We start from the raw sequence: 23,689 nt of genomic DNA on the forward strand, positions 1-23,689 counted from the left end.
AAAGAGAGCGAGAAGATGAGTGGGTGATTCATGAAGCACACGAGTGTATCTCCCAAGCCATTTTTTGTGTTCCCTTCCCTCCCCTCCCCCATGCACAGAGAGAGAGCAGAATTGAAGGGGGAAAAATGGGTCGAGATACTTCTGCGAAGGGGGTGCGAGGAATGCGCTGATCTCTATTGGAGACACGTGCCTCCCCCTCTCTTCCATGTACGTGTATATATGTGTGTGTGTGTGTGCGTGTGGGTGGGTGCTTCATCGTCTACTCCAGAAGTACAAATGGCGTCACAGTGTGATGCATGCGCATACGGTCACGTTTTCGCCCTCCCGTCCTCTTCCCAAGATGCCTACTCGGGGGCACACACACACACACACTTATGTAGGATCTTCGCTCACCTTTTCTCGCGCGTTCGTTTTCTTTTTTTAAAAAAATTCCTTCTTGGTCTTTCTCACAAGCGCGCTGAGTAGCCAACATATGTGAAGGGTGTGATGGCCAGTAGCTCCTGCCGCACTTCATCCGTGATGCCCCTGAGATTCTGGATGAAGCCGTGAACTGTTTCCTGAGTAACGTGCGCGTTACCCCGTGTCAGGTCCTTGAGTGCTTCGTACGGTTTCGGGTAGCCCTCGCGGCGCAGCACGGTCTGGATGCCTTCCGCCACGACAGCCCAGTTGTTATCCAGATCGGCGGCGATGGCTTCCTTGTTAACCAGCAGCTTCTCGATGCCGCGGTGTAGAGACGCAAGTGCGATGAGGGCGTGGCTGATCGGAACGCCAAGGTTGCGCAGCACCGTGCTGTCGGTGAGGTCGCGCTGCAGGCGTGAGATGGGCAGCTTCGCCGAAAGGAAGCGGAGGACAGCGTTGCTCATACCCAGGTTTCCCTCCGCATTCTCGAAGTCGATAGGGTTGACCTTGTGTGGCATCGCGCTGCTGCCCACCTCACCGGCCTTCACCTTCTGGTTGAAGTAGCCGAGGGAGATGTACTGCCAGACATCCTTTGCCAGATCCATCAAGATTGTTTGCAGCCGCGCGCACGCATCGCATATCGCTGCGAGGTTGTCGTAGTGCTCGACCTGCGTCGTGTAGCGCTGACGTCGCAGGCCGAGGTACTTGGTCAGGAAGACATCCCCAAAGTCTCGCCAGTCCACGCCGGGGTAGGCGCAGAGGTGCGCGTTGAAGTTACCGGTTGCACCACCGAACTTGCCCGTATTCGGGATGCTCAGCAGCATCCCCCGCTGCACCTCGAGCCGCTCAATCCACACCATAAACTCCTTCGCTAGGATTGTTGGACTCGCCGGTTGACCATGCGTCCGGGAGAGCATCGGGACATCCCACTCGGACATCTTGCTCTTAAGGAGTCCAATCAGTCGATCAAGCTCGGGTACGTAGTGGTGGCGCAGCGCATCGCGCAGGAGCATTGGAATACACGTATTGTTGATGTCCTGCGACGTTAACCCAAAGTGAATGAACTCCCTCTCCGCCTCGAGGCCGCACGCGGACATCTTGTCCTTCAGATAATACTCCACGGCCTTGATGTCGTGGTTCGTGATGGTTTCGATTTCTTTGATTTTCTTCGCATCGTCGTCCGTAAAATTTTCAAAGGTGGTCGCTCGCAGCTGAGCCAACTGCGCATCTGTGACGCCACGCAGTGGGGTGATTGCTGGTACCTCCTTGCACAGGGCTTGGAAGTAGAGTACCTCCACTTGCACGCGATACTTGAACAATGCATACTCAGAGAAGTAGGCGCGCAGTGGGGCCGTGTGGCGCTTGTAGCGGCCATCGAGTGGGGAGAGCGCGTAGAGTGGACTGTCTTGGGTGATCTCCGCCGGGGCCTTGTGCGCTGTCGTGCTCACTGCCGCCGTCGTTGGCTCCGAGGACATCGACCTTGTCTTGGGTGCTTTAACTAGTCCAGAAAAGAAAACGGAGGGAATGGAGGGTCAGGGGAGGGCCCAGAGGCAGCGGTGTGGATGGTACGAGTGTGTGTGTGTGTGGTGGGGGGGGGGGGGGGGAGGAGGAGGGGGAGGAGATTGAAACGGGCTGTGTGTACGTGCGCTTATGAGTGTGCGTGCGTGTGTGTGCGTATGCGCGCGCGCCAGGAGCTCTGCAAAGCAAAAACAGAGTGGTGGAGGAGGAGGAGCGGGAAGTAACTAAAATTGGGGATGGGGGAGGGGGGCTGCACGGTTATACGCGAACACGCAGAGGGGTGCCCCAAACAACATACAAAAAAACGATTTTTTTTTCTCAACTACAGTTTATTCAATTTGAACGGATAAAATAAAAAAAAATGTGTTTGTGTCTGGGCAAAACCAGAAGAATAATGAAAAATAAATATGACGCGAGACTCTTGCAGCCATGACAGTGCGTGGCCGGATTGAGGGGAGAATGCGGGGGTGGGGTGGGGTGGGGGAAGGGTCGGAGGTACACCGTGGGCCCAGGTGGTGGTTATCAACCGCCCTCCCCTCCTTTTCTTTAAGATCAGGACACTGAGTTATTCAATGTACAGACCATCGGTTCCTTTGACGAAGACATGTGCAGGTCGAACCCTTGATCGCCAGAGGAGCTGGTCGCGTGCGTGGTCGCAGAAATCTGGCGGTTCACAGTGGGGGGTTGTGGACCAATTCAAGAGGGTTTCTTTGGAGCGTGAGAGCAGCATGCGCGCCCGTCTCTCACTGATCCCGCTCCAGTGCACGAGGGTTGTCCTGTCATCATCATCATGCTGGTTGTCGATCTTCTTCTCCTTGTGATCCTGCTTGTTTTTTGATGGTGCAAGGAGCGGCGGGGCGAGCGGGGTGCGGCGACGTAGTATCAAGGGAAGAACCCGTTTGTGTGGTAAAAGAGGTGTCGTCAGCACGTGGATTGATAGCGAGTCATCCGAAACTGGAACCGTCGTCTGGCACCGTCGAACCCGTGTCCACCATGTATCCTGCCGGGTGAGCACGGTCTGCACGTACGACGCCAACGTTACGGTGGTTGTCACCGGCTTTGAGTTGTTGGCCGTTACATTTTTCCTTGAGGCTGCACTGTAAACGGGCTCCGCACCGCTTGATGGCGTGTCACAAACGTCTAGCGGGGACCACAACCGCAGGGAGGGCGACACCGACGCCGCACTTTTCTTCGCGCGCCGAGCAACGGTAGAGGAAGCCACGGCATTGGTCACGAGCTGCAACCCGCCGGGACGGCTGACCTCGGCCGACGAGGGGCGCGCGTCGCCCCGCGCATCGGAGACCAGCGGCGTCACCCATCGATAACCCTCCTCCGTGGAGAGGCCTCGGATCTCGGGAAGTGGGTAGACACGGGTGTTGGGGTGCACCGTGGCAGGCCAGCTGTGCCCTGTCGCCACGCTTAGCAGCAGCCCCCATGTCATGGGGTAGGGGTAGTGCCGGCTGCTATCCGACTCGAGAGACCACGGCTGGAAAGCAGTGTTGAAGGACCAAAAACAAACACCATCTTCGCGGAGGCGGTGGGTAACGTTGAGCGTACACGGAGTCGGCGGCGCAGTCTCCGAGCTCGTAGGCGGCGTGAGCAAGCTGTTGAGGCACACCTCCTCTGCAAGAACGTGCGGGGTGCTGGGGGTGGACGCACGCGAGGCGGCAAAGAACTGCTGGAACACCTTCTCGAGTACCGGCGCAGAGCTCTTGCGCATCTGGATAGAGCCAACCACATACCAGTCCACGTGAAGCAAGGGCAGTGGGCAGTGTGCGGGAGTCGGATCCGTCGGCTGCGCGTACGCAACCAACAGCCGCGTCAGAGCACTCTTTAGCGCCATGACGGCCTTCGCACAGGAGGCGGTATCGTTGCGTTGATCATTGCCTTCTCCAACGCAAGTAGTCGTGTCCAGCCACGAGGCATAGTGCTGGTGCACCGCGTGCAGGTACGCCGGCACTGCACTATCCCACACGAGCTGGTGCAGCATCTCCTTCACACCGTCCTCACGGTCGAGATGGGCCATGGCGGCGGAGGCGGTGCGCCCGCATGCACTCAAGAAGCGATGCATACCTGCACCACTTCTCAACGCTGCTGGGCGGGCAACATCAGGCACCGCCGCTTTCGACAGCGCAGCTGCAGTTGCAGTGGCGGCTGCGATCAGCGGCTGCCACTTCTCGTGCAGCGTCACCCGGCACGCGACCATCACACACGACGTCGCATCGGCACTGAAAAGCAGCGGTGCTTCACCGAGGGCTGCGGTGTCGGCTACTCCGGCCGCGACACCTTTGTCGGGCAATGCAGGGGCGGTGGTGACCACCATGGCGGCTTCACCTTGTAGCACCACCTGCACCATCTCCTGCACCGACGGCAGCGACGAGGGACGCCCGGACTTGTCACCCACCAGCGCGGCTGCTTTCCTGTTGATTGGCGTCGGCGTGAGCGAGAGGTTCACCATCGGGCGCGCGCTATCCAAGGACGGGTTGTGCAGCACCGATGACGCGTTTCGATGCAGGTGCGATGGGAACCGGGCGAAGCTATCGTACGGCAACGGTGCTGGCTGCATCTGGCGGTTCCTCGCGTTTCTCACGGCGCCCCGCTCGTCCGGCTTCGATTGTGAATCTGCACCGACACACGCATCCTTGAATAGGAGGGGCGTGGGCGGCATGCCAGATGTGCAGTAGGTTTTGCTGAGGGCATGCGCACCGTCGGCACAGGTCACTCCACGTGCTCCGTTCACCCTGTCGCTCGTTGAGAATGACGTAGGATCAGATATGACAAACTGCCCACTGTGAAGGTGCACAAACATTCGCGGCGTGTGCAGGAAGAGCGACGGGAACGGGTACATCCGCCGTGCTTCTGGTGCGCGACATCTGAGAATGCCGTCCCCTCGGATTGAAGCAGAAAATTCTGAGGACATCGTGACGCTTCGGTCCTTGTTGCGGACGCATGTCAAGGCATGGCGCAGGAGTACCGCTTCGACAACGTCGACCACCGCATCGAGAAAGGGGGTGCCGATATCGACGGCGCTGCCCTCTGCGAACGTATCCGTCTCACGCGACGTCTTCCGCCCCTCGGCAAACTCGGACAAGACCTGCGCCTCTTTTATGGAAACGTTGCAGAAGGGCATGATGTAACGCACACACACAAAAAAAAAACGGTATTCTCTCTGCTGGAGGAGGTTGTGAGGGGTGAGTGAGTGAGTGTGTGTGTGGGGGGGATGGGGTGGGGGGATGGGGGGACGATAGTGATAAAAAAAACACACACACACAAAGGCAGGCAGGCAGAATGACCCTGGATGACGCGCGCAACGCTGTGACTTTGTAGGTTGGTAGTTTCGTGTTTAGTAGGAAGAGCAACACAGGTCCGGGGTATAATGAATGAGTGCTGAGCAAAGAAAAAAAACAGAGAAGAGCACGTGGGAGTGATGATCTCAATGGGAGGAAGAGGGAAACGGTGGTGGCGGGCTGTGACGACGACGACGAGTTCTCCGCTTCGAGCAGTTTGGGGGAGAAGGGGGCGCGCCTGTGTGTCTCCGCACATGACGTTTTCCTTTCCTGCTCTTTTCCATGATCAACTTTGACGAACACACATCCACTATCAGCACACCGCTGTCCCCCCTTCCTTCCTTCCCTCCACCTGTGGCATTGATGTGATGTCGTCGACGCAGTGATGCGGGCTGTTTTTTTTTCCTCTTTCGGCCCTTTTTGTTGTCGTTCTCTCCCTCTTTTTTTTTGTTTTTTTTTCTGTGCGAAAGTATAAATAAAAACAAACCATAAAAATAAGGCACAATTACGAGAGAAAAGGCGCGGCGTGTGTGTGGGGTCGAGAGACATGGGCGACTACACACCGACATGCATGCATACAATGCACACGTACAGACACACGTATACATTGTAGGCATGCATGTCGGTGTGTAGTCGCACATGTCTCTCCTCCCTCCCCCTCAGTGCGCTCTCTTTCCCTTCTCCCTCCCCTCCCCTCCCCCCTTCTCTCTCTCCTCCCATTTTCCCCTCTCGAATGAGCGCGCGCGCGTGCCTGTGGGAGGAATGAGTACCCACGTATCAAGGGGACTTGGGTGTGGAGAGCGAGGGGGGCGAGAGAGAGAGAGTGGGATGCAGCGATGCGTTACTGTGGCAGGCGGGTGGTGGGTGGGTGGGGTGGGGGGACACGGTGCTAGTAGGGTGTGCATGAGGAGTTCGGGGGAGGGGAACGAAAACCGTCACACCGAGGTGTGCGTTCGCGCGGGTGGTGTACGCCCTGCTTCTGTGAGCGATAAGCTCCGTGACAAAAGACTTGGGACACACACACACACACACACACAGACAGACACGCAAAACGTGTACCATGTCTCGAGCCTTCCATTCCCTTCAACATTCTCTCCCCATCCCCCCCCCCCTCCCCCCGCTTCTACTCTCTCACCATCTCACTACATGGGCAGCTTAACGGCGGCGGCGGCGGATCATCGTCTTCTTCTTCTTCGCCTGGAAGATGATGCCGTCGTGGACCTTCTCGAACCACTTCATTGCCTCCTCCTTGGTGACATGGTGGGAGTGACCGACGCGGCTGCACTTGCGCTTGCGGTGCGCCACACGCTCGCCACGGCGGCCCAGGACGACGTAGAAGTCCATGCCGTAGATACCGGTCGAGGGGTCGTACTTGATGCCGAGATCGATGTGCTCGCTGATGCCGAAGCCGAAGGAGCCAGTATCGGAAAAGTTGTAGCTCTTCAGCTCGAACTCCTTCACCTTGAGGCCCTTCTCGAGCAGCTCCTCAGCCTTCTTGCCGCGGACGGTGCAGTGCACGGCGATCTTTTCGTTACGGCGGATGCCGAACGTGCGCACGGTCAGGCGAGCGCGGGAGAGCACCGGAGTCTGCTCGCACAGCTGCTCAAGCACCTTCGAGGCACGCGTCAGGCGATCACCACTCTCACCAACGCAAATGTTGATGCAGAGCTTCTTCACGACGATCTCCCGCATGGGGTTCGCAGCCTTGCTCTCGGCGACCATTTTCTTCTTCTTCCTAGGAGAGGTGTGGTGCGAAAGAAGAGGTTACGGGAAAAAAGGTGAGAGACGGGTTCGACTTCACTGCTGGGTGTGGAGACAGACAGACAGACAGACAGACGGAAGGGGGGGGGAGGGAGGGTAGAGAGTGGGGCAAAGGGCAAGGGAAAAGATGAGTTAGGCAAGGGAGTCACCAACCACGGATGCGGTTGTGGTGGCAGATGGTTATGAGCAGTGTAGCCACTCCACTCACCATCCCCCCATAGAGGAAGGTGCAAAGAGCGAGAAAAAAGCTTTTTTTTTTCGGGGAGTGGGGGGGAGGGAGGGAGGGAGGGAGGGGCTTACAAGGAGTGTCGGAGCAGTTTTCGAAACGACTCCGTGCCCCCCCCCCCTCCCCCCCTCTCCCCTCTTCCCCCTCTTCCCCCAAATCCTCGACACACACACACACACACACACACACACATGCACACATCGGGTTGAATCAGAATTCACAGAAAGGGAGCAACTATCTTCCAAAGCATCTGCAACACGGTGCGCGCCTGGCTGATCAGAAAAAAAAAAAGAAATGTTGTAAAGGTGTACAACAATAGAGAGGAGAGAGACACACACACACACACACACACACACACACACCTCCCCTCCCCAATGCCACATCGTGGCAGAAAAGTGGGGCAGTTGCGCAAGCGCAAAGAGGTGCCCCATAGAGCATTTTTTTTCCATGAGTGCGCTCGTGTGTGTGTGTGTGTGTGTGGTGGTGGTGGTGGTGGTGATGGTGATGGTGGGAGGAGGAGGCAGGGGCAATCACGAACGTGATGGGTAGTACAACCACTCCAGCCAGCTTAACAGCAAAAAAAAAGGATCAGCCATGCGAGTTCACTTTGAAATCTCTCTGGCGCGCTTTTATTTCTTCCTTCTCCAAGAGCGTTGCACTCTCCCTACTTTTCCAGTTCGTTGAGGTCAAATGTCGTCTGGGAGATGAGTGCACATCCAGTCTAGGCCCTCGTATAAGCCGTCACCCGTATGCGCAGAGCATCCCTGCACATACCACTTGCGGCCGCACAGGAGACGGCCCAGTCCGTTTCCAGACAGGTCACGAAAACCTAAGCAGTCTACGAGTTCCGCGGGCGTTAGCCGATACGGCAAGTCCTGCTTGTTACACAGTACCAGCAATGCTGCGCCTGCTAGCAGTGGTTCTGATAAGAGTGCCTGCAACTCTTCACGTACTTCATCGACACGCGCACGATCGTTGCTGTCCACTACGAAGATTACGGCGCTAGCGCCTTCATAGTACATCTTCCAGAGCTTACGCAATCGCTTCTGGCCACCAACGTCCCACAGGTGAAAAGTTACGTTGCGGTAGTCCACCGTCTCGACGTGGAAGCCAATCGTCGGCACCGTCTCCCGAGAGACCCCGAGCTTCAGTTTATCTAAAACAGTTGTCTTTCCAGCAGCATCGAGGCCCACCATAACAATGCTAGCTTTTTTGTTGCTGAAGAGGCTCTCGAGCCAGCCGGAGATTACGTTACCCATCTTCTTTTTTTTTTCGTTTCACACGAGCAAGCAAACAAGAAGTAAAAAAAAAGAATGTGTGGATGTGTTGGTTGGTTGGTTGGTTGTGTGTATGTGTGTGAGGGGGTGGGGTGGGGTGGGTGGGGGCGGCAGCGGCGGGCAAAAGGAAGAGATGCGTGTCGTCCCCCTTCCCCCCTTCAAGAAGAAAAGGTGGGAAAACTGACGGAAGAGTTCAAGATAGAGAAGGAGAGAGAGGGGGAGGGGAGCGGAGGGGAGGGGGATGAGGAGGGAGGGGGAAAAGAGTTGATGTAAATGGTGATGAGATCAGCAAGGCACCATTACTACTGCTCGTTTTTTTTCTTTTTTGTGTTTTTTTTGAGTTTTGTGTGTGTGTGTGTGTGTATGGAGGAAAGGAGATGCTCCGAGACAGACGCGTGACAAGTGGGTGATATGAGTGAGTATACACATACACATACGCGCAGGGAGGGAGGGAGGGAACTCGTGCGTGACACTCTGTCTCGACGTGCGGCCCCCCTGTTTGTCAAGAATGAGAGGAAAACCATATATATATATATATATGTATATATATATGTGTGTGTGGTAGAGAGACAGGACAATGAGTGGCACCCATGTTAGCTGCAGCAACACGAAATTGCGGGAGACTTTTTTTTTGTATATATGTTTACATACACACATCTGTGTGTGGGTGTGTGTGTGCATGTATATATAGTAGTGTGTCTGGGAGGGGGGGGGGAGTGACGGTGCTGTTATTAAAAAAAACCTTCACCCACCCACACACACCAGACCCACCCACACACACACACACGCACACTTTACGTCTTTTCTGTTTTTTTTTTGTTGCCTGTGTGTATGCATATATGCATATATATGTGTGTGTGTATATATTTAATTCGCGTACGATTGATTACCCGTTGAAGACACAGTTCACACACACACACACACCTGACACAGACATACACACAATATATATATTTGGGCTTAGACCACTTATGCGAACATGCATTCATGAACAAAAACAAATCCAAACTAAATCAAGACACTTAAAGTCTTTATCATATGTAGCCCGCGACTTCCCTGCCCCCCTCCCCCCTTCTCTTTCTCTCCTTCCTTCCCCCCCTCCACACACACACACACACACACACACACTTGGAAGAGGAGAGTTAGGGAGGGAGGGAGGGAAGGGGAGGGAAGGGCCACAATAAGAGGCAAACACCACGCCAGCCATCCACGAGGTGCAGAAAGGATAGTCCAAATCGACGTTTCCGGAGACATGAACGGAGGCCTCTGCCACGATAAACACACACACGCACACACTGACATACACACGCACACAAAAAAGGCACGTCACTTGACGGGAGGGAGGGCTCATGAGAACAGCCCCCCCCCCTCTCCCTCTCCTTTCCCTGTCGTCTACGACCCCCCCCTCCCAAAAAAAAGCATGACGTGAGCTCAAAAAAAAACGGCAGCCTGCCCAAGACCACAAACGACTACTTCCTGTGGCTCTTCGCCACGTTGCTCATTCCCTTCTGCGCTGCCGTGCTGCCGCTGCTGACAACACGGGTGCCCCCGCTCGAGCCGCTCTGCTTTCCTACTTTCTTCATTTTTGACGAGCCGCTGGTGGAGACGATGGTGCCGTTTTTCTTTCGAATGGTCTGCATGCTCGTGATCTTGTTCGCTGCCACACCATCATCCCGGTGGCGGTGGTGATCGGTTGCCTCATCGTCGTCGGCCATCACGGCTGCTGCTGATCCTACTGTCCGCATGCGGTTGCCAGAGTCTTCTACCGACTTGGGCGACGGGGCAGCACCAGCGGGGGCTGATGCGGCGCTCCTCTTCGCCTTTGGCACCACCAACCCAGTCTCCTTTTTAGCACGCATCTTTTGCTTCCCACTGGCGCGGCGCGGCGCGACGTCGTCCATACCAAAGATGTACTCCTCCGGACCATCCTCATTCTCATCCTCGTGATCATCACTGCCGATTCCATAATCTTTCCCATCGACATCCTCTTCCGCACAGGCCGCCGCCGCCGCCGCCGCCTCCGCTTTCGCGTGTTCCACTTGCTTACGTGTAAGCCGCTCCATGTCGGCCTTGGTCAGCGCATGACCCGCCAACGGGGCATCGGCATCGATTTGTTCATAATTCACTGTCATGGGGTGTGGCGCGCTCACATCTGTCTTGCCGTACATGTTCGTCTTGGGCGGGGCGAGCTTCAGCGGCTTTGTGTAGTCGTAGTGAACGTGATTGAGTTCAGCACGATAGTTGTTGTTGAGGTCCTTGCGCGTGTTGGGCACACGCGAGTCTAGCTCCGGGTTGAGAAAGTGAAACCGTCTTTCCGGCTCCTGAGGCGGGACAGCGCTAATGCCACCCTTGACAGTGAGCTCGAGTTTCTTGTTGAGTTGTCGAATGCGCTTCAGTGTGTTAGTCGCCTCCTCCTGCGACCGCTGGCGCCGATGCATCTTTTTCCATTTTGAACGACTGGACTTGGCCATTGTTCAGCTGCCGATGAGTTGTGGCGGTGGTGTCGCTGCTGCTGCTGCTGCTGGTTGTTGTTGTTGTATGCAGGTGAGTACTTCCACCAGCGTCACTGAGAAAGAGCGTGACGGAGCTAACTGTGGAAGGCGGGGAGGGAGAGGTCCCCACGCACCCCCCCAGTGACGGGCAGATTGGGGGGAAGGGAAACGGAGAGTGGAAGAGGAAACACGTATGCACCAGAAATTGGGAGCGCATGGGATTTCAATGAGTTCACAAAATATGGCGGTACACAGAAATGAGGCGTGTGCGTGTGTGTGTGTGTGTTTATGGGGTGGGGAGAGAGAGCTGCTGATAGATGTTGAGCCGCCCCCCTCCCTCCCTCCCTCCCCCTAATGTTAATGCCACTCCACACACACGCACACACACATCGGGGATTGTGCGCGGACGCACGACGTGGACCAATAGGGAAGGACGATCCACCCCCATTGCCCGTGGCTCCACCTCCAGTAGGGCGCTGGAGGGGTGGTGGTGGAAAGGACTGGGGGTGTTCGACTCCACTGAGGTCACTGTTGGCATCCGATTGCGTGCGCACGCCGGTTTCTCTCAAAAGTGTGCTTGTGTGTAGCTGTTGTGTGTGGGCGCGCGCGGGGAGAATGAGGAGGAGGCGATCGTATGGTCGAGCCGGACATTCCCCCCGATTCCTCAACCCTCAGCTGCACCACCATCACACACACACACACACACACACACAGACACACACTTCTTTCACGCACCATTCTTGTGTGTTTTGTTCTCCAAATGTTTAGCAAAAAAAAATGTTGGGTTGCTCTCTGTGTATATAATCCTTACTGTTCTGGTTTAGGTGTAGCATCTATGACACACAATACACACACACACACACACACACACACCACCGGCATATTCACGTGTCTGCCCCGCGTGATGCACCTCTCAATGGGGTGGTGGTGGGGGTGGTGGGGTGTGTGGATGGGCGTTGCGAGACGGCACGGCTGCAGTACCATGTCTCTGTCACACCTGAGTTGCTTCACCGGCACCTCCACTTGCTTCAGCACCGGCTGTACCGCTGCTTCCGGCACCATTCGCGAGACCTTCACCGACACCGACTTCAAAGTTAATCTGTTGTTGTTGCGTTTGTTGGTAGGGCAGTATGGCTTGCTGTTGGCCACGCTGCTGAGAGGTTCCACCACCACCACTGACTGAGTGGTGCTGCGAAGCGCGACGTCGACGTCCTTTATAAGAAGATTGCTGCTGCTGCTGCTGCTCGCTTGGGTTGAGACCAACGCCGACACTGCTGCTAGTGTTCACCGACGACCCTGTCGCTGTCGCTGTCGCTACGGCGGCGTTTGGATAACTCGCCTTAGGCTGGAGCACCACCGTTGTAGTCGTGTGCTGTGTTTGAGGGGTTCCACAGCCGCCACCACAACCGCTGCCTGGCCAAGTTGTAGCGGTCTGCTGGACACCGCCTACACCCCCAAAGACAACATTTGGATAACCCATGTAAGGCGTGTGCGCGAATGTCTGCTGCTGCTGTTGTTGCTCCTGCTGCTGCTGTTGGTGCCGTCCCGTGCTGCCAGTCGTTGCGGTTGTGCTGGAGGTGCCGTCACTGCGTTGACTACTGCCTCCTTCTTGGTCGGCCGTAGTGGAGGCGGCGAAGCCGTTATCGGCGGAGCTGTCGCAATGTCTCACCGTGTGATACTGCTGCTCTTGTTGGTGTTGCCATAGGTGCCGCGGCACGTCGTAGTATACGGCTTGGAAAGGGTAGCTGGAGGACGGGGAGGAGCCAACAGGGTTTACAAACCCATTGCCAGTGCCGCACATAATCGGTTGCTGCTGATGCTGCTGCTGCTGCTGGGAGAACGCTTGGTAGTAGAAGGCTGCTGCTGCGGCGGCCTCCGCTGCTGCTTGCTCCTGTTGTTGTTGTTGTTGTTGTTGGTGCTGCTGCTGCTGCTGGGGGGAGACGTAACCGCTGAGAGGTCGGTTCATCATGTACTCGTTACCGTACGGCATTTGTTGGTGTTGTAGGGCAGTGTAGCCGTAGTTCCCAGTGCGTGTCATGCTCGGTGCGTAAGCTTCGTACAGGGGATCAACGCCTTGCTCTCCAAATCGGGGGGCCTGGACGTCACGCGGAGCCAGCTGTGGCTGGTAGTGCTGCGGCATGGCTGCGTTCACACCCCGGTAGCTACTCTGATTGTCGAGGTAGTCGGTGGTGTTAGCGACGCTCTCACCGCCGTACACACCGTCACCATCGTACACACTGGCCTCGTCCTCCTCCTCTTCGCCTTCCTCCTCCCCAGACGCCCGCACTTCCTCGACGCGGTCGAGGAGACTGTTGCCGCCCATTGTATTCGCAGTCGTGTTGGTGGCGGCACTGTTGCTCGTCCACGTCCCCTCCAAGCTCTCTCCCAAGGGGGCGGCAGAGGTCCGATTGCCTGATACTGTGGCAGTTGTTGAGGTCATGTCGCTGCCCCCGCCCCCGCCTCCGTCGACGTCGTCGCTCCTATCGGGGTAGCCGTGCGCCACAGCCGTTTCTGTCGTCATCGGAGTTGTGGCGGAGTGACTGGTCGCTCCGTCACCAGCCTCGCGAGAGGCTACACAGGGCAGCTGCAGAGGCGGACGGCGTCCGTGAGGATGCTTTGGTGCAGCTGCAGTGGCGACACTGGCGCCGGCTTCGCTCGTTGAGAGGCTTCCACTGTGATTGCTGGGATCGCGTGTGGCCGCTGTTTCGTGCGGCGTCGTCGTCGTGGATACACCGCTGCTGCCCTGATGGCGGAGGGCCGAAGGGCTGGCCTTCTTCACCGCGGTGGAGGCGCCGCTGCTCTGCGTTGCACCACTGAAGCCGCCCCTGCCTGTGTAAGTGGCTGGGTCCAGGGCGTTCGTACTGATAAGGCCTGCCTGCTGCGGAGGCTGCTGGTAGGTTTGCGTTCGCCAGTCGTGTGACAGCATCATGCTCTGCAAGTGAGGGAACGGCGCGGTGGCGTACCTCTGCGCCACTGCTGCACCGCCGCGACTGTCATGGTGCTCTACGCAAGTGCCACTATTCAAATGCATCGGCGACATGGACAGACTCACCTCTTGCTGCGGGTGCAGGTGCGGGCTTATCGGGGGCGCCGCCGCCACGCTGGTTCCCATGGCATGGACTTGTGGTTGCTGCTCGCCGTACATGTTAACGTTGCCGCCCACTGACATAGACGTTGTGTAGGAGTGTCTCGACGTCGATTGGGGCGGTTGTGTGACCCTCATGTGCTGGTCCCTCCCAATGCTTTCTTGGAAGGCGTGCATGGGGGCGTGCGTGCCGTGGTTGGGTTCTTCTCCGTCCGTACCGTGGCCGACGTTGCGGTTTCGCGCTAGCGCCACCGCTTCGGCGGTGCTCGCAGGGCTTGGTGTAGCGGCGAGAGCTTGCTTCATGAGCGCCATATGGACTGCCTGACAGTCCGCATCTGCGGACATGGGTGAGAGACATTGAAGGACGTATTGTATACTGCAGCTGCCGTAGTACTGCGGTGACTGTCGCGCCGCACCCCATTCGGCGAACCACCAGCACAACCATTGGAAGTCACGCATGTGCGTCATGCGTGCAGTCAAGTCGTACTCGGGGTCGAAGGGAGATGTCATGTAGAAATGCTGTCCGCGGCGGGCGCAAAGGGGCGGCTTGGCCACCACTTTGGAGTCGCCGTCGGCGGTGAAGCAAATGCCGCTCGCCTCGTAATCAAAGGCGCAGCCGTAGTAGTGGCAGAAGTCAAGGAAGAGGTCGGATATGTTGGCCTGCCGGTGCAGGAAGTCCACGGCGAACGCATCAAACGCGTTGCTGTCGCTGCCGTCGTTGTGCACATCAAAGGCCCCAATAGAGGCGGGGGCTGGGGCTGATGGTGGTGGTGGTGGTGGTGCTGCTGCTGCTTCCGCTTCCGTCTTTCGACATGCACCGATGCCAGCCTTGTCTCGGCCGTCCACAAAGACCATCGCTGTGCCTGTTGTCCCCATCTCTATTGGCTGGGCAGAGTCCTGACAGACTTTCTCCGGATTGGTATCATCCACACGACTAGTAGCAGCGGCGATCGATGTCGATACTTCAGGTCTCTCACTGGCCCTCGTTGCGTCTGCGGCCGCCGTCACATTGGCGCGCGTATGTTGGCTAGCAGCTTCCATCAGAGGCACCGTGCTCGTGTCCACTACCACCAACGCCTTCTCGCCACGTCCCGTCGCCTCCTCAGAGCAGGGGGTACCAAGGCGTGACTCCCCGCTCAGCACCTGTTCGTGTGGTTGCGGCTCTACTGTCTTGAGTATGTAGTGGTGCGGCGGTGGCGCACGACGTCCAGGTGCGCCCTCCGTCACAGGCACTAGTGGTTCATCACTGATAGTGGATAAACCAGTGGCGAGGCCTTTGTCTGCATTTTCAATGAGGCGGGAGAGCTGCTGCTGGTGCTGCTGCTGTTGTTGTTGGTCATTCGAAGGGGTCGATATGTTGCGGTTGATGGTGCTCAGAGTTGCCAGTACACCATCACCGGGGACACATTCCTCAGCAGCTGAAAAAATCGATTGCAGCTCCTGCGTACGCTCGGTGCCGCTCTCTTCGGCGGCGGCGGGCGCGTCCGTCGTTGTTGGCGACGTTCGCGCCGCTGCCTCCGTTGCTGGGTCACCGACAAAGCCCAGTATCGCTTGGCGGATCGCGCGGAGGCGCTCCTTGTCGTTGCTGGCGTAGACCGCCTTGATGGTGGCGCACGCCCCCGTCCCCACTCTTGTGGGGGATGGGGACCCCCGAGCAAGCGCGGACGCCGCTTCCTGGCTGTCTGTGCCACTGTGATAGGACTCCACCGCATCGCCGCTGCCTTTCTTGTCTAGCGGAGCTCTCTTCTTTCTCTGTGTGTTCTTGATGAGCTGCTCATGACGCTGCTCCACTCGCGCGAGATACTCGCTCAGCATGTACTCTAGCAGCCCGAGATTTAAGGGTGCGGCGCCCATCGTTGGTGGTGCATTTTGGTGGGCGGCAGCGGCGCAAGGGGTTGCAAGGGACGAGGGACTGTTGTTTCCGGCATCGCCACGTTGCACAGCCTCCTCCGTTCCCCAGTTCTGCGGCTCCCCGGCATCTATCCCTGTTGCAGAGCCTCTCTTCTCTGGTGGCGAGGCCGCGGCGTCTCGCTCTCGCAGGAGGAGGAGGATGCGCTTGCGGCATTCGTTGTAGAAGTGGAGAACCATGAGATATATAGCAAAGGAGGTCACCCCACCAGGCTCGTTCTCACCGGCACCGAGGCTGCGCACACAGTACTTGAGAAATAATATGAGTGTGCGGGCGTGCGGAAACACCTCTAATAGCGATCGTGTAAGCTGCATGGACCGCCAGTGTTCGCCACCAGCGAAGGTGATGTCCACCTTCGTGCCAGTCGCCTTATCTGTCAGTTTGATGACCGGTACCCGGGTTGCCGTGATAGACTGGACAAAAAACAGCGGCCCCTCATAAACGGGGACGTAGGTGAAGTGACCCTTCCCCACGCCACCAGCAACACTCCGGACGCGTGGGGTCTGGGTCGCTGCATCGGACGACGCGGTGGCGGCCTTCTCTCCGGTTGCTTCCACCGTGGGCGGCTCCGGCGACGTCGAAGATGCAGCGGCCTTGCTGGGGCCAACCGTTTTCGCAGTTGCGTGCGCCGCATCCGCCTCGGCTGCTGTAGCGGATCCGGCGCCCCCAGCAGGCTTCACATTGAAGCTCTCCATCACCGCTTCAGTGGCTGACCCATGCTCGTCCGCTGCTGCCATGCCCTCTGGCTGTATCTGCGCATGCGTTGCGTTGTTATCTTCGCCCACCTTCAGCCCCACTGCCATCACCGGCTGTGACAGCAGAGTCCCCACCTTAAGTTGTGCACCCCCATTCTCCGGGTAAGACCCACACGAGGAGGACAACGAGGTGTTGTCGTGCAGCAGCGTCGTCGATCGCTGTCGCACGGAGCCACTGCTGCTGCTGCTGCTAGTGCTGCGGACTCCAACACCCAGAATACCCGCTGCTGCTGCTTCTGCTTCTGCCGCTGCTGCTGTTGTTGGTGTTGGTGGTACGACGGGTAGCATAACGCTGGACTTCATCGACGGAGCGAAGAGTCCCGAAAGGTCTACTGTTGTACTGAAGCTGTAGTCCTTCTCGATCTGGCCCCGAAACACCTGTTCGGCCTGCTCTACATCGTCTACAGTGTCGTAGATCTCTGAATCCGCCGCCACCATATCAGGCTCGGGCTGGGGACCTACGCTTGCATTGCCTTCGTGACACACGCCTCTCTTGCAAGTCGAAGTTGCACCGGCGCCAGGGACGGTGCCGCCGAAGCGGAGGCCTGTGCCAGACTCGGAGTGAAGGCAAACAAACTCGGCCTCGCTGTCGACGGTGGTGTTGGCTGTGAGAAACACTTTACGTGTATCCAGGGGAAAGGGAGATGTAGAGGAGCACTCCGTGCTCGAGTCTGTCGGCGGCGATGACGGCGAAAGACTGCAACTGCGCTGAAGCACCCTTGTCGCTTTGCCATCTCGAGGGGTGCTGTGAGAGCACTGTGTGTGACCAGACAAGTCTCGGTCAGGTGGTGAGCCCGCGGCTTCATCGACCTCGTCCATCCCCGGCACCTCATTCGATGTCACCGTCGCATCCAGAGGTGACTTTTTGGCACTACTGCCACCGCCACAGCGCGCGAGACGTTTCGATGGGGTGTCGCACATCGTCCCCGGCTCCTTGGCCTTCACTTCACCTTCCCCGCATTTGCCATCGGGGTCCCCTTCGTGGAGGTTTTGTAGGCTCACTGACGTACACCTTCTGTCGTCAGTGCTACCGCAGCAGCTGCTGCGGCTCTCTCTGGTTCGGTGGTCATCTTCGCCGGGAGTTGTTGCCGCTCTTACTACCTTCGCTCCTGCCGCCGCCGCCAGTGCTGCTTGCCTTGCTCGCTCCTTCTCCTCTCCCATCAGCTGCCGCCGGCGGTGCTGCGCTTCGGCCTCAATAAGTTCCTGGAGACGCAGCGCGTCATTCTTGCTCTCTTCGTTCAACTCCAGGAGAGCCTTCGATAGCCGCTGCAGCGCCTCAAGTGGCGCCATCGGCTGATATCCCACGGCGAGGAGGTCCACGTCACTCGATGGGAGTGCCAGCCCTGTCGTGATGGAGCCGTGGACGCGTATTTCTGCATTCTGGTTAATGTGTTTGCGCAGCACAGCCTCAATGGTCCAGCAGAGCTGCTCTCGGATCGCCTCGTCTTCTGGCTGAAGCGTCAGACATGTCGCCACAAACGTTGGGAGCACAGTGATGAAGTCATAGTACGGGATCTGGGGTTGCTGCTGCTGCTGCTGCTGCGGCGAAGGGTGGTGGTGGTGGTGCTGCTGCAGGGGTTGCTGCCCTGCGTTGCCACCCTCAACGCCGAGTGCGTTGTGGTGCATGAGCATCACGCCACAGCCACTAGTCCCGATGTGTCCGGTACTATGTGGGTTTAGATCGGACAGATTCCCATACATATTGTTCATGTAGTTGCCTGAGTTGTTCATCATCACCGACATGGTTTGCTGTTGTTGGTGGCCATGGCGGCTGCCGCTTTGACGGTTGCTGTTACTTCCACGACTGTACGTAGAGTTGTTGGTCGCACCCCTCTGCTTTCCAGTCGTCGAGTAACCGTGGTTGGTTCCACTGCCCCAGCTCAAGGCTGCCGAGGCCCCGCCCTGCGATCGAGGCGGGATGTGTGGTGAGTTGGTGGCGGGGACATGCTCCGGCACTGCGCCATGCATCATGGAGGACGGCATTTCCATGTCGGCGGGATGTGTAGTATTTATGCTGCCACCGCCGCCACCGTCATGGTTCACACCCCCTAGAGGGTTTGTGGTATGGTGGTGGAAGTGGTGGAGTTGTTGGTGTGGGGGTTGCCCAGAAGCGAGCGGGACATGTCCCAGCGACAGCGTGCGGTGGTGGTGGTGTCGCGACATCGTAGGCGCCATGCTGAGCGTTGGGCTGCAGGTACCTCCCATCCCCATGGCGTTGTTCTTCGCGTTCGGGTTACTACTTGGTGCGTCTGCGCGTTGCACGGAATAGTGTGTGGCTCCTCCAGCCGTCGCAGTCGAGGTAGTGGCAGACGAAGCCCCGGTATCTGCCCCTATCGATCCCTCCGCGTTCGCCGTCGGCGAAGTACCTAGACCAAGAATCGGTATCTGGCTGCTGCGCAGCGGCAGAAGCGAGGACGGAGATACATGTCCAGCAGCTGCTGCTGCTTGTACCTGTGCTTTGGCTGCTGCCGCCGCACCGCGGCCTCGGTGAAGTCCGGGTGCGCGCTGGGGTGAGGGGGTTGCCCTGCCAGAGCTCGAGCTCATGGTTGTGGTGACGGGTTCAAACATGGTTGCCGTAGCACCTGTCAAAGATGTGTTTGCCGCGACGGAGGTTGGCAGGGCTTGGACGCTGATACCGCTGCAGCTAGTGTTGGGGGTAGTGGCCGTCGCCGCAGCGCTGGAGTCTAGCCTAGATGTGGGCAGCCGTGAATGCGGACGCTGCTGCTGCTGCTGCTGTTGCTGATATGGAAGGGAAGCCATTGACGAGGGGCCGTAGTAGCTGTAGGCTTCCATCGGCTGCTGTTGCTGCAAAAGCGAAGATGCAGCGTAGTGCTGCTGTGTAGTTGACTGCTGAGGATGGTGCAGCTGGGGGTACCCGTAGCCATTCATGTGGGTTGGATTGCCGCCGCCGCCACCACCACCACCAAAGCGGATCTGCATTGCACCAGCGCCGGCCGTTCCCACATCCACGAGAGGCGGTTGCCCGGCAGCGTCGCTGAGGCCAGGCATTGTCGCTTTGGGCATCTGTCCTGCGTAGCTCGTTGACAAGGACGGACCTGCCAAGGGGGCCGGCAGGTTGTCGCTTTTGCCCTTCATCGACAGCTGCGGTCCAACGCTTCCACTGTCGCCGATTACCTCTGTGTCACCGGTCCCGTCAAGTGCACCGTCATCCACCTGCGCTTTTGGTACTGCGCCAGACGACGTGGCGGAGGGTTGCCAACCGGGACGGCGGCTCACACTTCTCGTGTTCGGCGCTGCTGATGATCTAGTCGAGATTGACGCCGCGCGCGAGGAAGAAGTGCGTGTGCCCCAGACGGTCCTTGTCAAGGTCCTACCACCGGCTTCAGCTATCGAGCTGCCTTGTGGGAGCGCAAACACGGGCTCACTGCGTTCTGCTTCCGCTTTGACCTCCACCTGTGCTCCAGGCTCTTGGTCTGCTTCTGCCTCAGCCTCTGTTGTTGCCGCCGCCGCCGCCGCCGCCGCTGCTGCTGCTGCCGCCGCCCTTATCTTATGTTTTCGCTTTGCTGAACGAGAGGGCTTCACCAAAGACTCCGTCTCTTCTATTTGCTTACCCGCAGCACCAGACTCTTCCAACACAGTTGAAGCAGGTGGGGCAGAGTGCGTCACTGATGACTCGGCTTCACCCACTTCTGTTGCTGTGGTTTCTTTGTGTTGACCATCCTCGCACATTGCAAGCGGCTGAGGGGGCGCCGCAGGGGAGGTCGTCGTCTCTGGTCCCCCCACCGCAGAGGTCGTTGGTCCAGATTCGGCAGACAGCGATGCGACTAGTGGCAAGCTGCCGCCATCTTGCGGGGTGGCCAAACATGACGACGCTCCCGTCGTCGGGGCTGCCTCGGAGTGGCTTGCTGCCGCGATCACCGGCGCGAGCGTGGTGGCGGTACTGCGATCGCATGCCGCACCACCTGCGAGGCTTGCCGCTCCCGCTACGTCGCGCAGACGGAAGGCCGTGATAGCTGCGCTATCCCGCGATTGTGCGGCGGGTGGCCGCATGTTAGTTCTGTTGACCGAAGAACGTGGTGATTCGTCTGTGGGCTTCGACTCGACTGCATTCACGCTGGGGCGCAACGGGGGTGGCGATGTAGATGTCAAAGCAACGGGCGGTGCCGTCGATCCCGCAACAGCCGCGGCACTGGTCGATGGCGTCGAGGTTGCACCGGACTCCATCCTGCCTACACCCATAAGGGTCGCGGTGCTGGGGCTGCTGTCGTCACCACCACTGTTGCACCGGGCGTGTGGCGGTCGGTAGAGCTTGCCAGGTGATGTTCCGGGGGCCTGGGTGGAGGCAACGCTCGCAACACCCGCAGAGGTTTCATTAACACTGTCTGCATACTCCGGTCGATGGCTTGGTGCCACATCTGCTTTGCAAGCAGTTAAAGTACGAGCAGGAGCAGCCGCGGAAGCCGTTGTGGTCAATGTAGCGGTCGATTGTGCATCCGATGGCGTCAGCGACGGCTTCAATCGGTCCAACAACGAGGTACCCACTGCCAGGGCAGGAACCGACTTAGCGGGCGTGCTGTTCGCTGATGTGAGAAGCGATAACGATGCAGGAGAGGTATCTCGACTCCTTAGAGCCGCTGCACCCATGCCGCCTTTCTGCGTCATCACCACTGTCACAGCAGACGACAGGGGCATTGACGATGAGGTGCCTGGGCCGTTGCTTGACTGACTAAAATTTCTATCCAGCACCGCAAAGCGGTCACGCATGGAGGGCTCTACGTGCGGCACAACGCTCCCATCTGTCTGCAAGGGGTCCACTACATGCGGCCCCCCTGGCATCGATAAAGGTGCTCCCGCTGCTGGTGTGACGCGCAAGGGTTGTGTACGCGTGGATGCCCCTGAGGTCTGCGGAGGCGGATGAGAGGGCCTATTCGAGCTCATTTTTCTTTGGTTTAAACTAGATTGTCAAAGATTATGTTTTTTTTTTTTGCTCGGGGAAGGGGAGGGAGGGGGGGAGTGAAGGGAAGGGGGTGGTGGGGTGGGGGGGAGTCACTAACACGGAAAAATATAAAACCACAATTACACAGAACAATTCTTTTGTTCTCTTCCACACAACAGCCAACAACAACAACAATAAAAAAAAAGAAAACAACGAAACAGAACACCGCCACACCCAAGACAACACTAGCACAAAAAAAAGAGAAAAAAAGGGAGGAGGAGGAGTGGAAAAAAAAAACAGAACAAAGCAACGGCAACAACAAATATAAAAAAAAAGCAAAAAAAAAACAAAGAAGATGGAAAAAAAAAGAGAGACGGGTGATTCGATGATAGACGCAAACCGTTTTTTTCACACACACACACACACACACACACGAAACGCCTGTATCACATATACAGAGCCGTGTTGTGCGTATGTTGTGTTTGGTAGGAGGAGGAGGGGGAGCGGCTGTAGAGTGGTGCAATAGATGTGTCTGTTTCTTCTCCCCCCCACCCACCACCCCCTACACTATTACTCCTCGGACTCAAACAGAAACAGCGTCCAAAGACACTACACACACACACACTCCAAACAGCCACGCGCGAAGAACAGAGATGGTTTCTTTCTCCACTACTTCCCCCTTCGATCAACAGAGCAGGAGAGGGTGATGGTGGTGGTGATGGGGGGAGGAGGTGCCGTCAGGGACCACAACAACCCAGTTTTATCCAGTGATGCCAGCACAGTCAACCGCACGCCCCGCCTGTTTTTTTTTTCCGAGGAGGAGGAAGAGGAGGAGGGAGGAAGAGAGGAGCAAAGGAATGAACACAAAAATAATAAAATCAAAAGTTGCATAGAAATAGCGTACCTTCTAACGGCGTAAGGAGGTGCGACGTGTTTACTGCAAAGTTCACAGAGGCGCGCGAACACACACGCACTCACAGTTCAAACGCAGATAAGAGCACTCGTGTGGGGGGTGAGAAAAAGTGGCAGACAGCGAGGCACACAAGATGCCTCCGGCTACTCCCCCCTTTTTGATATTTTTTTCTTTCCTTGTAATATATATATATATATATATATTCTATTTTTTTTTTCACTCGTTTCTCTTCAGTGTAGTAATGCGCGTATATACTCTCTGCGTTTGTGAAGAATACAGAGGGCCTTTGTCACCTCTCGTCCCGACCACCACACAGCCGTCGTGTGTGAAGAAAATGTGTGTATCCCTCTCTGTCCTTCTGTTCTGTCGTTGCTTCCCCCCTCTTTCTCGCTTTTTTTTGTAGTTGTTGTTGTTGTTGCTGTGGTGGTGTGAGTGGTCACCCCAGTTTTGATCAAAGGACTTATATATATAGATTGATATGTTTGTTTTTTTTCGTGGTGTATGTGCCGCTGGTTGTCGGGGGTTTACTCCCTCACTTTTTTTCACCTCCCCCCCTCCCCTCCCCTCCCGGCCTTGGCCTTATTTTTGTGTGTTCGTTTGAATGTGAGGAGAGGGGGAGAGAGGAAGATATATATATATATAGATATATATAGATATATATAGATATATACACACAATGCCTCCCTTCACCACCACCACCACCACACACACGACGACGACAATGAAAGGATGAGGAGAGGAAAAACAAATTAAAGAAACTACTATATAATTATATATAGAATTATATATACACACAGGCTTCTGGGAATGGGAGGGGGGAGGGGAGGAGTGGTGGGGGGAGGTGAGGTGGGGAGGGGTGTGCCTTCCCCAGGATCTTTTTACTTGTGTAAGGTTGTCTGTGGGTGTGTCAGTGTCCGTACCCACCACTTGCATACATCTATATATATATATATATATATTATAGCGACCTTCTTGTTCGTGAGGTCTCGGTTTACGTACGGTAGGTGATATATATATATATACGTGTGTGTGTGTGTGTGAGAGGAGGGGGGGAGGGGGAGGGGAGATAAACAAAGCGACAGACACACGTTTTTCTTCTCTCCTCCTTTGCCCTCTTCTTTTTTCGCCCCCCCTTGTCTTTTATTCACGTGTCTGCACGTGAAGCGAAAA

At 57.0% G+C, this 23,689-nt stretch overlaps 6 protein-coding genes across 6 annotated transcripts; all 6 read right to left on the minus strand.

The window, feature by feature from the left end:
• Positions 1-446: 446 nt before the first annotated feature.
• Positions 447-1,874, minus strand: JKF63_07238 (uncharacterized protein; the record flags this gene model as incomplete). The annotated part of the gene is made up of 1 exon (XM_067903178.1): positions 447-1,874. The coding sequence occupies one exon, from the start codon at positions 1,872-1,874 to the stop codon at positions 447-449; it is 1,428 nt and encodes a 475-aa protein (XP_067759733.1).
• A 608-nt stretch (positions 1,875-2,482) lies between these two features.
• Positions 2,483-5,047, minus strand: JKF63_07239 (uncharacterized protein; the record flags this gene model as incomplete). Its single annotated transcript, XM_067903179.1, has 1 exon — positions 2,483-5,047. One exon carries the CDS (start codon positions 5,045-5,047, stop codon positions 2,483-2,485), a length of 2,565 nt encoding a protein of 854 aa, XP_067759734.1.
• Positions 5,048-6,359: 1,312 nt separating this feature from the next.
• On the minus strand, positions 6,360-6,926 carry JKF63_07240 (uncharacterized protein; the record flags this gene model as incomplete). The annotated part of the gene is made up of 1 exon (XM_067903180.1): positions 6,360-6,926. One exon carries the CDS (start codon positions 6,924-6,926, stop codon positions 6,360-6,362), a length of 567 nt encoding a protein of 188 aa, XP_067759735.1.
• A 951-nt stretch (positions 6,927-7,877) lies between these two features.
• Positions 7,878-8,450, minus strand: JKF63_07241 (uncharacterized protein; the record flags this gene model as incomplete). The annotated part of the gene is made up of 1 exon (XM_067903181.1): positions 7,878-8,450. The coding sequence occupies one exon, from the start codon at positions 8,448-8,450 to the stop codon at positions 7,878-7,880; it is 573 nt and encodes a 190-aa protein (XP_067759736.1).
• A 1,487-nt stretch (positions 8,451-9,937) lies between these two features.
• On the minus strand, positions 9,938-10,939 carry JKF63_07242 (uncharacterized protein; the record flags this gene model as incomplete). Its single annotated transcript, XM_067903182.1, has 1 exon — positions 9,938-10,939. The coding sequence occupies one exon, from the start codon at positions 10,937-10,939 to the stop codon at positions 9,938-9,940; it is 1,002 nt and encodes a 333-aa protein (XP_067759737.1).
• Positions 10,940-11,951: 1,012 nt separating this feature from the next.
• Positions 11,952-19,805, minus strand: JKF63_07243 (uncharacterized protein; the record flags this gene model as incomplete). Its single annotated transcript, XM_067903183.1, has 1 exon — positions 11,952-19,805. One exon carries the CDS (start codon positions 19,803-19,805, stop codon positions 11,952-11,954), a length of 7,854 nt encoding a protein of 2,617 aa, XP_067759738.1.
• Between the last annotated feature and the right edge of the window lie 3,884 nt (positions 19,806-23,689).

Source organism: Porcisia hertigi, chromosome 4 (genome assembly GCF_017918235.1).
Source record: "Porcisia hertigi strain C119 chromosome 4, whole genome shotgun sequence".
NCBI classification, from domain to species: domain Eukaryota; phylum Euglenozoa; class Kinetoplastea; order Trypanosomatida; family Trypanosomatidae; genus Porcisia; species Porcisia hertigi.